Genomic DNA, 15,525 nt, shown 5'->3' on the forward strand with positions numbered 1-15,525 from the left:
CATTGCACTGTGTTCTTAATTGCCCACCCTATTCTTCCTCCAGCAGGTCAGACAGTGTACAGGACATACTACCCAATAGTCTATTTGCAGCAGTCCTGGTAAAAGCTTCAAAGGAGATTAAGCCATTCTCCTAAGTCATACTGTGCGGGTATGTGATGTGTGTGTGGTGGTGGTGGTGGGGGTGGGGTGAGTGTAGTGTAGTGTAGTGTGTGTGTGTGTGTGTGTGTGTGTGTGTGCGCGCGCGTGGGGGGAGGGTTGGGGGATGTGTACAAAGGGAACATGTCAAAAAATATAATCAGAGGGAAAAACAGCAAGATTACACACATTATATAAAGTATACAGAACTAATCTATGTCACAGTAATATTTAATACTCATATTACTCAATTAAAACTCCAACTGGAGTCTGAATTGCTGTGTGTGTGTGTGTGTGTGTGAGTGTGTGTGTGTGTGTGTGTGTGTGTGTGTGAGTGTGTGTGTGTGCTGCTGAACAAATACTGCAGAATGTTTTCCAAATGGCCAGGCAATACTTATGTTCTAATCAGCTGTACCACTGATCTGTACATGTCACCAATAAGAGACACTCCTATTGGTTATAAGCTGAGCTGCATCGCTGCTGCTACAGAGAAGCACACGGCTGGTGTAAGTGCAGACTGGCCTAAGCAGCTTCCCTCCTGCTGACACTACGGTTCCAACATAGTCACATGGACCCCTGAAGGCCAGCACTGTTGTAATTTTAGAGTAAAGAATGATGATCTGGTAACTGGACTTTTATCATGAAAAATAGTGTTGTGTACAAATGATGCAGCAATGAAGTGAAGATGATGAAGAAGTTCTCCACCGATACTGTCTTGTTCATAAATAAAAAGGTTTATTAAAACAAGTACAGCATCTCAGACAACATGCTATGTCTGGGTGATTTCAGCCAATTGAATCCACACCCCCAGCACCTCTTCACATGAGTTATATAGGGGAGCTGTGCTTATTCAACAAACAAAAAACATATGCTAAAGGGTGCAAGAAAACCTAATATGGTCATGACATCTCAACTATGAGTCAAAGGTTAAAGTTGACAGGTTAAAGACTAAAGGTTACATCTGGGACAGAAATTCTCTACGGAGGAGCAGATACTACACATTTCCCCCCTTTGAGACTTGACAAGTCTCGAAAGAACATAACAGTTCCTCCTTTTTGTGCTTACTTTAGCTGAACCTTAGCAACACAACAAATTTATGGAGTGTGAGAGCAAAAACCTGTCAGGCAGCCATCTATCTTGAAATATCCATCACACAATTTAGACAGGAAAATCCTCTCACGGCCCCTCTGCCCCAGGTGACCACATGTAGTACTCCAAACCAATTAAAAAAAAAAGAGGAACTAAAACATGTATTTGAAAATATACGTTAAGCAAACACATATAGAAACCTTAGAAAAATAAAATCAAACAATGTCCAAATTCAGGCTAGTCGACCCATCAGACCTTCCAATGGACCTGTCCCTGCCTAGCCCCAATATCCCTAGGCATCGAGAAAAAGAAAAAAACATTTGAGATCCCTATGTATTTGCTCACTAACAAAAACATCATTCTCCAAAGAAAACATCATCCATCAATATTACAGGTTACAATAAGATGAAACAAATTTCAATATACATATACATGCCATATAGCATATTACATTATACATGACATATATTGGCCATGGTTATCTATGATTGACAAATACAAAGAACAAGCTATCAAAATACAAGATGACGCTGTGCTAGGTGGCAGTCTGTTGTACTGTGTTTTTGGTAACTGTGTCACGATGTTCGTGTGCAGTTTTACAACTTTTTTGGTGGCCTTTCTGTTACTTTTTAAACTCTTTGTAACGGAGGGCCATATAGATGGGAATGGGGGCATTGTTTACATACGCTAGCAGCTGATCACGTTGTGTAAACCCACACTGCTGCCGGGAGAGAGGATTGTAGTCCTGAACGAGCTGAAGAGACGACGTCAGGGCTGCAGAGCCAAACAGAGGGCGAAGGCACAGAGATACCGACCATCCATGATCATCATGGGGAACATGACGCTTATAAAATAATTCTTAGCAAATAAGACGGACGAACTCGGCGCACTGGTCAGGACTCAATGGGAATACCGACAGCTCAGCCTAATGGCCTTGATGGAGTCGTGGTTGCATTCAGACGTCCCAGACCAGAGCATGGAGGTACCTGGCTTCAGCTGTGTGCGGGTCGACAGAGACGTGACTCAGAGTGGTAAGAAGAAGGGAAGAGGGATTGTGCTGTTTGTGAATGAGAAGTGGTGTAATCCCGGACATGTTACCGTTAAGGAACGTTTCTGTAGCCCAGACATTGAGCTGCTAGCTGTGGGGATGCGGCCTTATTATTTGCCTCAGGAGTTCACGTCTGCCATCGTGATCACTGTCTACATCCCTCCGAAGGCTGATGGGGAAGCAGTGCGTCACGTCCACTCCACCGTAGAGCTACAAACACAGCAACCAAATGCGTTTGTCGTCATTACTGCAGACTTTAACCACCATACTTGGACAAAACTCTGCCAACTTTCAACCAGTTTACCAATTGTCCCACCAGAGACAATGCCACACTGAACTTACTGTGGTGTTGTTAACACCTCAGTATATCCCTATTGTCCAGAGGCAGCCTGCATCCACAAGAACAGTGAGGAGGTGGACTCAGGAGGCTAATGAGTCACTGCAGGACTGCTTTGAGACAACAGACTGGAATGTGCTGTGTGAGCCACATGGGGAGGACATCAACAGCCTGACAGAGTGTATCACAGAGTACATCAAATTCTGTAAACGGATCATACTGCCAACCCGGACTGTATGCTGCTTTCCCAACAACAAGCCCTGGATCACCAGTGAACTGAAAAGTCTGCTGAACAAGAAGAAGCTTTCAGGTCAGGGGACAAAAAAGAACTGAGGAGTGTTCAACACGAGCTGAGGGAGAAGCTGAGGCAGAGCAGAGATGCCTACAGGGGGAAGCTGGAGGCCAAACTCCAGCAGAACAGAGTGAAGGATGTGTTGTTGGGACTATGGTAGCTGACAACATGGTTGCTGCTGTATAGTGCAGAAAAAACACCTAAGGTGTCTCTGGAGCCAAGTGCTGCCTCTCCTATACTCAGATTACACAGCTGTACAGTCAGACACTACTTTATCAAGCTGTGAATGTCTGAAGGTGACTAGGGTTTAACACTCACAGAGATAAGTCCATCTAAAGGGTAAAACTGAAAACGTTGAGAAAATATTCTTTCAAAACAACAAACAAAATAAAAAGGTGATTTAGACAATTTAACTTTGAGTTTGTCCAACTTAATATTCACTGCAGTTATGATAACTCTGTACATGTAGAGGTGGCTGTGGCTCAGGAGGTAGAGCAGTTATTCACCAATCAGGAGGTCAGTGGTTCGATCCCTAGCCTTGGCAGTCCATGTGCCAAAGTATCCTTAGGCAAGATACTGAACCTCCAAAACTGCCCCCGATGCTGTGCCATTGGTGTGTGAATTCATATGTATGTCGCTTTAGATAAAAGCGTCTGCCAAAATGACTAATTGTTATTGTGTAATTGTACATTGTACCCATTTGGAATTTTCAGTTCATAGATTAGCTTGGGTACTAACAATGTTAATTCTATCATTAGTGGAAATAGAAACAGTTGTAATAGTAAGTAAGGTTGATCCGTCAGGAGGTACATCTAATCATTAAAGCTTTGTTGTTTTGCTCGCAATAACGTTCAGAGTGAACTCATATTTACAAGGTCTGAAAGAGATAAGTGGACAATCCAGGGTGACCTAAATTAAAGGTGAGTTTAGCATAAAAGATGAGCTGATTTAATGTAAGTGATAATGACATTTTAAAATGTTAAGGAGTTGGACATTGCAATTAATCATTTGGCAGACGCTTTTATCCAAAGCAATGAACATATGAATTCACACACGGATGGCACAGCATCAGGAGCAGTTTTTGGGGTTCAGTATCTTGCCCAAGGATACTTCAGCATGTGGACTGCCGAGGCCAGGGATTGAACCACCAACCTCGGTGGATGACTATTCTACCTCCTGAGCCACAGCCGGACATAAAAATTTAAGTCAACAGAACTCTCTCATTTTGTAATTAGTCACAGTAAACATTCTCGGTTATCAGGTCTCAGTTTAGTTGAAGCAAGAGACTAGTTAGCCTCCATGAAGTACCTCATCTCAGTCCTTCTCCAGAGGCAGACGGACACTGGCTCCTGGCTAGCCTCACTGGAGCATCCAGAGTCCACCAGTCTACCAGCAAAGGTAATGCACCCTGATATAGTCGTCCTGGCTGTTCCATCTTGGCTTCAGTGGTTATATGCACGAAGAGGTGCTTCCTTCCTCTCTAGGATTCCCAGGATGGTGCCACTGATTTGGAGTTTTATAACTTTGACTGAAAACTTTTCTCATTTGGCTGTTTTACCAATATTGCCTTCACAGCTTCTGAGTGGAGGTTGTGCTGGAGCAAATCATACAGTTACATTTAACTTTCCTAAAGGTGCAGATCTCTGTGCAGCAACTCCAGCTCCAGAGCCATTTCTCCATCTGACAAGTGTCCTTGTGTGCCAACTCATCATCAGAGGGCAGCAATGGAGCTCCTGCTTTAACACTCAGAATCCTAGCTAATCCAGCTAGCCTGGTTAGTGTCTACCATTTCACCAAAGAACCATCTTTCACCGAAGCTGGTAAACTTCAGCAGCTGTGAGAAAAGAAGCAATCAGTTTAATTTTAGGTGATTCTGTCATCAGGTATTTAACTCTCCTGGATGCTATCATCTATTGTCTCTTTGATACTAAGGCAGATGACGAGCTCATTCCAACTTTCACTGAAATTGTTTTAACACATGCAAATGAATGACACCATGGCTAGAAATTTCAGCAAATTCCACACAGAGTTTGACTACCTGTGCTAGACAGTTGAGAGACTGGGATAATGTTATCTTGTGTCTGGTCCCATTCCAACTCTGTCAAAAAGCTCTGAATGTTTTACTTGACTCTTCAGGACTCCATGGACTATGTTAAATTTTTGGTGCAAAAAACTGACCCATTTTGTACTCTCAGAAACATGGTTGTCGAACAAAACAAAAAATGGATATCTGGTGAAACAGTCCATGGAGAGAAAAGACAAAAAAAAAAAAAAAAAAAGTCAAAGACCATGTGGTCTACAAACAAATCATGGGGGATGAAGAACCACCAGCCTTAGCACGGCTTTTGACTAAGAATAATAGTATTAAAAACTCATTCAAGTCAAGATTTGACAAACTGAGAAACAAAAAAAGAATATTTCTGCAAATATCAAAAAACACACAAACCCCAAAACAACTGCAAGAGAGAAATGCTGCAAATTCGCTCCACAAAACGGAAGTGTGCCAAGCCACTAGGGGGACTCAACCTGAGGGATGGACTGGTCCTGTGTTTTTTTAATTTGCAGAATTTTTCTTTTGCATTTGTTTTGTGGGTTTGTAAGTTTTTGCTTCTGGTTCATTTCTGTGATTGCAGCATTTTTCTCTTGCAGCGTTTTTCTGTTGCATTTGTTTTATGTGTTTATGTATTTTGGTTTTGCATCATTCCTGTGTTTGCAGCGTTTTGCCATTTGCGGTGCTCTTGCCCTTGTTGGCCACCGTAGGTTATACTGCAGTGCAAGCACAGCTAGTGTTAGCTTTGTTGATATATGAAGCTTGTTCTGCTCTGAGGTCTTTGTCAGTATGCGTGAGTGTTACTGCTGTATGTAAATTTATTTGAAAGACATGCTCTGAAGGTAAGGACATGGCTGCATGTGAAAGTAAATGGTCAAATGGCAGGAATTAATGTGCTCGACAACATGGTGTAACTTTGATTAGCAGCCAGCAGCTAGCTTGCTCAGACCATACAAAGATAGTTACAAAGCTATAACATTAATGTTCCACTGGACAGTGAACATGTGCAGTGATGAAGTTTTTATTTTAGAAGTAGTTATTGTAGTGATATTCACTGTCAAAGTGTAGCTAGCTGGAAGCTAATAACATGGGCAGACCTGACAGGAAACACGGACTTGAGTTAAAAAATTAGCATTTCAGACAGAAAGAATAGTGGCACACTGCAGTCGGCCAGCTGACAACAGGTATCAGTTAACAGCATGAGTTCTTATCTTCCCCAATCACTTGCTTTTGTTTTATGTGTTCCTTTGCTTCCATATCTGTTTTTCCATTTCTGTTATTTAAATGATACCATCGTGTACAGAAGAGGAAAGAAACACAGAGCAGCTAATTCATACTGCCAGACAGTTTTCATTACATTAATTCTTTGTAATAACAATAATAATCATAATAAACTAGCTGGCTATAACAACAACTTTTCGCCAGTGTGGGATCAATAAAGTCTTATCTCTTATCTTGAAGGTTTACCAACCCATTCACTCAACATAACAGAAAAAAACAAATTGTGTGTCTGTGACAAGACACAAAGTCTAGCACACTAAAGTCATCATGCTAGTGTTTCACTGGCTATACATAAGGATCACACTACTTCTTGCGATGACAACGTTATCATTCAATGTAAACCATGTGCTGCATATCCAATATGAATGTAATTCCCTAGCAGACTCGGCTGGTTCTGCTCATCTCAAACTAAGTAAATATCATCTTACTATAGGTCTCCTCTACTTTCCTCTACTTCTCTCCTCCCATTTCCTCTACACCTCCCTTCTCCTTTCCTCTCTTCTCATCTCCTGTGTTTCTCTTCTCTCCTCTCCTCTCTTCCTTCTTCCTCTCCTCTCTCCTTCTCTCCTTCTCTCCTTCTCTCCTCTTTTACACTCTTCTTCCATCCTTGCTTCTTGTCACCTTTCCTCAAAACAGAAATTACATTTTTTTTTGTCAGCAGTACACAGCAATCACTATAGCTATAGAAAGAAACTGCTCCGAAGAGCTGGATTAGGAGATTATGACCAGAAGATACAATAATTAATGGCATAGATAGCACTCAGGATTCAGGAGAACAGGATGAAAGCTTTAGGTAGGTTTTACATAAAAAAAGCAATGGGTGCTTTTATTAGCACTTGAACCTCAACCATTGAAAATATAGATACTCCAACAATTTTTTTAAGTTGGGGAGAGCAAATACAACTGACGCATCTCAAGCTTCCAAAAGGAGTTGTAATTGCTAATACATGAGGGAATGTGGAAGCTACCTATAGATTTCCACATTGGCTGACATCTGTATCATCTGTGATTCTGACTGATTCAGCTGTGGTCAGTCTTGTGAAATTGATGGACTTCTTTCAGAGTTTTATAAAAGATTCTGGACCCTGCAGGAAAAAGACTTGTTTTACATTTTCAAAGGCTGGTTGGACTATGAGACTTCACCACTCAGCCATACACTGCAGTTACCCAGAAAAGGAGACTTTGGCCAACTGAAAAAACTAGACCAAAGACCACATTAGTGCCTTGCTAGACCTCTGCCTGAGAAAATTTTACAACACTGTGGCTCAGCTGTCCCATACTGGTTGCCCTTCTCTCTTTAATGCAGCAGTGGCTTGCTGGTTTAGGACAAGTTTTAGAGGACTGGCTTTTTATTTTTGGTCCCAGATACTAGCAGGAATATCTGTCTGGTTGTTATTATTAGTATCATTATTTTTTTGTGATAGGTTAAGCCAAGAAGAATAGATGGCTTCACTAGAAAAAAACAAAATGAAGGGGATGGGAGTTTACAAATTATACAAAGGTGTCAGACTCTCGATTTTGGCTAGTTGGGGATGTCCTGTGTGTGGAGGGGGTGGGTAGAGTGGTAAATACAATTTGAGTGTAGTACATGCTGAAGACACACACATGCACACTAAAGCTTATCTGACTGGAAATGCATCCTTATTTATACAGAAATTATGACATTTTTTTCATCAGACGCAAAAAATCATGGACCACATGGACTCCACCATGATCACACTTTCTCTGTATAATAGCTCTTAAAGCCAAGAGTAGTATTGACAGATGTAAGTATCTACTAATGCACTGGGCCCCAACATGGAGGCTGGGGCTACAAGATGGTTAATGAGATAAATAAAAACAAAATATTTTATTTGAAAATTTTCACATTTTTCAAAATTTTCTCTATTCTTTTCTTTTTTCTTGTAAAATATTTGCTACTGCTTAACAGTCGCATCTATATTAAGGTCCTAACCAGTGATTAAGACAGATCTGAGCTCATCTGGCATCCCAGACTCATTTCTAAAAATGAATGGGACTGAATACTACTACCTCAGAGTATTACACTGTAGGTTCCAAATACAAAGATCAACAAAATTCTATTCTTTCTTTTTTTCCAAATGACAATGGCAAAGTGTTTACAAAGTTTGATGAGCAAAATGTATTTAAAATAGCCAAAGTAAAGCATCTCTTTATAAAGAATGGACCATTTCAATTCATATTGACTTATTATTGTTGACAAATCAAAATGAAAGTGGCATTTTAATGCAGTGGATGATCAATGTGGTAATAATTTTAACAACAGACTTGTTGAATCTGTAATAATGCATCATATATGATTTAAAATGGAAATACTCAAGTACAGTACAAATACTACAAAATACAAAACAAAATACAAGTGCTGAGCAAACTACTACTGCAAATTGTAGGAATTTCATAATGCAGAATGGCTCAGTTTCACTCTATGGACAGAGTCACTTTTTCTCTGCCCTAGTCACAAATCATTTTCATCCAATATTTGAACAACTTATTAGTTGAAATCAAAGATGTGTCCAGTGTCCACCTACTAGGTACTAACATTTCAGGCCAATTGCAGCTCTACTAAATCCAGACAGAAAGAGGTGTCACTTGCCAAGTTAAAATGTTGAAAGAATGCTTTAACACTTAAGCATCAAAGTAGGACCAAATGAGACGTCAACAGTCATGTCTGGGTCACCTAGGGGTTCCATCTACAATAATTTCATAGCTGTTGATTCAAGCTGACCTGACGAGTGTTGCTTTGATCAATGTCATCCCTTATTCGTGTCTCCTTTCTAATATCAAAGTAAAGAGATAAGGAACTCATCTCAATAAATAAACTGGCTTTATCATACTATAGTGCAGTGCACAGTGCAAGTACTAAATGTTTTCCACCTGGTCTGGGTGATGGGCATTTTATTATCTTACACTAAAGGATCACAGAATGGGCTTACTTTTAGAGTGGAATTTCCCTTGACCAACATTTTTGTAGAGTGTGTGCTGCTGTTCTTACCTTTGCAGCCACAGATGAACTGGGTTTCTCCAGCAGATCCCAGAGCTTCTGTCTCTTGTCAGGGCAACAGCCTTGGTCCCCTTCCTCCCCCTCATTCTCCCTGAGTGTCTCCGCCTCCCTCCGCAGCTCCTCATTCATCTGCTCCTTCTTCTGATGGTAACGTGCCTGGCAGCATGACTCCAGGTAGATCTCGTCAATTCCCCAGTAGTCCAGCTCCTGGCCAAAAGACAGGGCACACATCTCTTCCATCATGTGCAACTTCCCTGTTCGGTAGAAGTTGAGGATGGAGGAGAAGGCCACTGGGTGCCGGTCGAAGAAGTACTCATTCTCAGAGAGGCTGTAGTCATCGCAGATCTCCAGCAGTGACTCGTGGGTGTTGCAGTCTCTTAGCCGTCCCAGACGTGTTCTGGGCAGGCGGTCCAGTGTTCTCCACAGGACTTCATGTGTGAGACCTCCGACATTGAGCCTGACCCGTCGTGAGCGTGCCTTGATGCGGATAATGTCTATTGGCTCAGGGGGGAGCACGGGAGCTGCTGCGGGCCGAGGGTTGACTTTGGGTGTGCTGAAGCTCACTCTGTCTGTCATTTTGCTGTGCGTGTGCTGCTCTCTTACTGTGGGTGTCGGTCACCTCAATCAGAAGTTGGAGTGGTGTGTGTGAGTGTCTGGAACTCTTGCGGCTCAATCAGATGATGATGGTGGTCAGAAGCTTGCCCAGGCCAACCACTCTCACCTGGCTGTGTTCAGACCACTGAACTCCTGTATGGATCCATGGCTGGGAAAACAAGACTCTATACATTATACAAATCTGATCAGATTAATTATGTAATTTTCCTAAATGAGCTGTACAACCTTTTCAGTGACCACAAGATGTGCTACTATCAACATTTGTAAAAGCAATGACATACATTTAAAGTACAATAAACAAAAAAAACAAACCATCCCTGTGTCATCATGGCCAGATGAACTTGCTTGGGGGCCTTGAGGAACAAATGAGTTGCTAGGCCACTGTTAATCCTCAGCCCCTGCATCCTCAGTGTATTACAATACATTCATTTTGTTCAAACTGACATATTTTTTAACCAAAAAAGACAACATTGATGTCTTACTCATAAGAAGTTATGTATCACACCACCCTACAAAAAATGATTAATCCTCTCTGTCACACAATGATGATACTGCAGTAGCTGCCACACACACTTGCTTCAGTATTGAGGATATTAGTGTTTCTAGCAGTGTGAGCTTGGGTGTGCTCTTACCCCTACAAGGAGCAGACATGCTCTGATGGTGGGATGCAATCCTCTTTCTCACATCCACATTCAGATCTGACCACTTGTTAATTTTCTGGCACTGTCCTGTCTGCCACATTTACTGCACTTCTGCAGTTAAGCAGAAGGAACATGAAGTCACTTGCTGCCTTTTCTTTTGTTTGTGACCAGCTGCTGTGGCCAGCAAAATATACTTTATGACCTCCAGCTTACCACAAGCACTTCCTTTTTCTATATCAGAAAAATTCATTGTCTTTGGTGTCCTCTCGGTTGTTGCCATGATTCACCATAAGATACCACTGATCAGCAGGCTCATTGAAATGCATCAGCATTCACGTGGATTGCATTGATGTATTGCTGGTTCAGAGTGGGCATGTAGAAGGCAGTTTATGTGCGCACATTTCCAGGTGATTTATAAAAAACCAGGTGATTTATAAAGAACATTGAACATAAGGAACATGACCTGCAGGCATTTTTTTTCTTCACACCATTTTACACTTACAGCAGGGAAAATAAGTATTGAATGCGTCAACATTTTTGACCGTAAATATATTTCCCACAAGCGAGCGGCTGTGGCTCAGGAAGTAGAGCGGTCGTCCACTTATCAGAGGGTTGGTGGTTCAATCCCTGGCCTTGCCAGTCCACATGCTGAAGTGTCCTTGGGCAAGATACTGAACTCCAAAATCACCCCTGACACTGTGCCATTGGTGTGTGAATGGTCTTCAGACTAGAAAAGTGCTATACACTAATGGGGCTGTTGAAATGAATTTTTATCAGATGTCAGAAACAGCCCAAGTAATCCACAAATACAAAGGCATAAATAAGTCTATAAATTAAGCTATGTGAAATAAAGTGGAATGACATAAGTATTGAACACATAAAGAGGAGGAGGAGCAAAAAAGCATGGAAAGCCGAGACAACAGCTGAAATCTGTCAGTATTTAGAATGCAATCCTGCCCCCTATCAGTGCAAATTAATATAAGCTAGTCTAAGTCCTCATTGATGGCCCATAAAAAGGTTTCTCATTACCAAGGGGTAAAAGCAAAGAGCTCTCGCAAGACCTTCGCAACCTCATTGTTGCAAAACATAGTGATGGCATTGGTTACAGACCAATCTCTAAACTTCTCAACATTCCAGTGAGCACCGTTAGGGCCATTATCCAGAAATGGAAAGAACATTATTTCACCTTAAACCAGCCACGACCAGATGCCCTCGCAAGATTTCTGACAGAGGACTCAAAAGAATAATCGGAAGAGTTGTCCAAGAGCCAAGGACCACTCGTGGAGAGCTTCAGAAAGACCTGGAATCAGCAGGTACATTTGTTCCAAAGAACACAATAAGTAATGCCCTCGTGGCCTCTATGCACACCCACCACACAAGACTCCACTACTGAAGAAAAAACATGTTGAAGCTTATTTGAAGTTTACTGCACAACATTTGGACAAGCCAATGAAATACTGGGAAAGCATAGTCTGGTCAGATGAGTCCAAAATTGAACTTTTTCAATGTCACAGCAGACACCATGTTTGGAGGAGAAATGGCACTGCACTTCACCCCCAAAACACCATACCAACAGTGAAGTTCAGAGGTTGGAAAATCATGGTGTGGGTTTGTTTTTCAGCACATGGTACTGGAAGACTTCATATAATTGAAGAAGAATGAATGGAGACATTCTTGATAATAATCTGCTGCCATCCACAAGGATGCTGAAGCTGAAGTGAGGTTGGACATTGATCCAAGACAAGACAATGATCCCAAGCACACAGCCAAGGAAACTCTCAATTGGTTTCAGAGAAAGAAAATAAAGCTGCTAGAGTGGCCCAGTCAATCACCCAATTTAAATCTGATTGAAAATCTATGGAAAGAACTGAAGATCAGAGTTCGTAGAAGAGGCCCCAGAACCTTCAAGATCTGAAGAAAGTGTGTGTAGAAGAATGGGCCAATCACACCTGAGCAATGCATGCAACTAGTTTCTTCATACAGGAGGCACCTTGAAGCTGTCATTACCAACAGAGGCTTTTCTACCAAGTATTAAATCATTTTCATTTTGCATGTTCGATTCTTTTTGCCTGTGTCATTCCACTTTATTTCACATAACTTAATTTATGGACTTATTTGTTTCAATGTCTTTGTATTTGTGGATTACTTGGGCTGTTACTGACATCTGGTGAAAAATTCATTTCAATAGCCCCATTAGAAATAGGTTTACTGAAAAAAATGTAGACGCATTCAATACTTACTTTCCCCATTGTATGTGCCATTTGTAGTACAGGTTCTATGTCTTATGACTGAGACCACAGATCAGTTAATATTGTGTTTGAGTGCTGTGTATTTCTAAACTAATTTGCTGTGTATTTCTAAACTAATTTTCAATCAAATGAGAAGAATCGCTTTCAGAGACACCTCAATAACTTGGTTTTCTCTACTACAACACACAATGCAGGGGAGGAACAAAGTGTCAGTATGGGCCTAGCAGCTCATTTTTGCCTTGGAGTCCTCTTGCAAGTTAATCTGGCCATGCCTACAGAATGTTTAAAAGAAGCAGAGCTAGGGATTGGGTGGCACTGGATAGGTCAAATCTACTAATTTCCTAAAATATCATTAGCAATGCCATGAGGTCACAACCTGCATGTTTAGAGAGTGATACGGATAGGTACTTCTTTACTGAGATATTCATCTGCAGTAAATTACTTTGCTTCAGTCAGTAGAAGACCAAATCAAAATTACAAATCTGAGTATTTACATTAGAAACCCATATTGTATCCACATTATGATTGGAAATATTATAGATGTGATACATAGCAATATCTGGTGGCCCTGTTAAACCCTGGAAACTCATCGGTACCTAGGAAAGTTTGGTATGTTTAATTATCAAGAATCCTTTCATAGAATTACTGAATAATGAAACTGTATGCCTGGGTCTTCTTATGTAATGTATACCAATTTGGAATTTTAATCCACTGAATGGATGGAATGGAATGAATGGAACCTAAATGCATTTTTTTTTCTCGGAAGCCTTTTTCCTGTTGGACTATAAAGGCTTATGTTGCCATTAGAAGCCCTCTGACTGTGGGACCTTTATCTGATTGTGTAATGGAGTTCCACAAATCCCAGTAGTGGCATTAGGCTTCGTCTCCCTTGGATCAAGTCTGCCTTAGTTAATTATAGACCGTCTATCTTCTCCTGGGACACTCATGGGACACATGGCTATGTAAGGAACGAAGCTGCTGCGTCAATATTAAAAAATCAGTCTAATCTAGTCTTTCCCCTCCAGAAATGAATTACAAACAAATTACAAACAGTTCAATTAATAAACTGACTTTACAGTTTGTATCTGGGGTTTATTAAACTATTGTAACAGGTGAGATAGTTGACATTAGTTTGTTCTCTCCACTTTCTTTTTCAAACTAGACCACATCAATTGCAGAGACAGGTGGAATCGTGGACATACAAACCAGAGTAAAAGCCCAAAGTGAATGCATCCAGTTCATTGTCAAGAGATAAAAGCGACTCAGGCTTAACCCGTGATTATAAACCTAAGTGTATAAGTACAAGTTCAAAAAGTACAAGATGGACAGAAAGTGGATATAAATAATATCTGGATGAACACACATCACGTTGTTACCTGTATTCGATTTCCTCCAATTAACATAATCAATGGTAGCTTACCATAGTTATTAAAATCTACATTTTTAAATATATTTTTAAATATATTAAACAGTCTGTTCAGTAAAATAATCTTTATGTAGCCCACCTCTGTGTTAACCAATGGTACTTCGGAAAGCCGAACTCTTGCACTGCCAGGAGGTCCCACCATAGCATCCAGTTAGTTATTTCAGCTGCTTCGCCTCCACTTTGACAGCTGATTCATGAAGCCCGAGAGCACACAGACTGCTGCAGATCGACATGTTGATGAAAAAAAAAAAACTGTGCAGGAGAGGAAGGTCCCAGAATGTATGTCTGCTCTGCTGAGCGCCACAAGGAAACACACACATTAGATACAGAAAGAGAAGCGTGAACCGGATGGCCCGGAGAGCTACCAGCCCCAAGGAAGAGAGAATAAAGGGATGGGGGGGGGGGAGAGAAAGAGAAAAAGGACACGGACACTGAGAAAGACAGAGATAGGGAGAGAGCAGGGGGGAGGAAAGGGGGAGACAGGGAGAGAAAGAGACAGAGGGAGAGCGAGGTAATTGGATTGAGGCGTTCAGCACCAAGGACAGCTCCAGATCAACAGCTTCTTTCCACTGAACTGCCGGCTGCTCAGCTCCTCTGCTGGTCACATTCTTTTTCTCTTAATTTCAAGTCTATAAGGGCCCACAGAGAGGATAATGCTGTATGTGTATTCAGCCTCTGTAAGAACAATGATGTCATCATCGGATAAAGAGACAATGACTTTGCCTGTAAAACCTATTTATTTATGTGTTTATCATGGCTCACTGTCTGAAATGCACATTTACAATGTGAAAAATGTAAAGATACTTTATGTACCAAATGCAAAAAAAAAAAAGTACAGACTACCCCTGTAGCTTCAGTAACAATTTAGTGGCATGTTTAAACATGCAGACATGTTTTACTTGTGTGGCAGAGGGAGGGGGATATGATATGGGGGATATGTCTACTATGGTGACATATTTAATTAAGACACAAAGTTGATTTTACAGTAGCCCTTCCCACCCCACCTGCCTTGCATGTTTTACTCTCCATCCAGACTAAGTCAAAGTTACTGTGGCTCAGTAACTGAGCGCTGAAAGTATTTCTGCACCTAGATTCCAACCCAGGGACAATGCAGTTCATAGTCCTCTAGGGCACCCCACTAAACGTGTTTTTTATGTAAAGTATGATTTTTTTGTACTTGGAAAAAAAACAAGAGGATATAGGCATTTTGTCCGTCATCCAAAATTAAAAGGTATAGTGCATAATGACAATTTCAAACTCAACTGCTTTTGTCAGCCACACAGAGACACTGCAACACCTGTTAACTTCTTTATATAGTTTATTATTTATTTTCTAGTGTTTGT

At 41.1% G+C, this 15,525-nt stretch overlaps 1 protein-coding gene across 1 annotated transcript in view; it reads right to left on the reverse strand.

Annotated features, from left to right (window-relative positions):
• The window catches only part of LOC143329825 (potassium voltage-gated channel subfamily B member 2-like), a 34,259-nt gene extending 19,687 nt beyond the window's left edge, over positions 1–14,572 (reverse strand). Inside the window, exons 1-2 of the mRNA XM_076745923.1 lie at positions 14,262–14,572; positions 9,243–10,014 (exon numbers count right to left, since the gene is read on the reverse strand). Coding sequence (XP_076602038.1) covers positions 9,243–9,827 — 585 coding nt within the window. The 5' untranslated portion in view covers positions 9,828–10,014; positions 14,262–14,572. The remainder of the gene's footprint in view (positions 1–9,242; positions 10,015–14,261) is intronic.
• Positions 14,573–15,525: the final 953 nt, after the last annotated feature.

This window comes from Chaetodon auriga, chromosome 12 (assembly GCF_051107435.1).
Source record: "Chaetodon auriga isolate fChaAug3 chromosome 12, fChaAug3.hap1, whole genome shotgun sequence".
Classification (NCBI taxonomy): Eukaryota; Metazoa; Chordata; class Actinopteri; order Chaetodontiformes; family Chaetodontidae; genus Chaetodon; species Chaetodon auriga.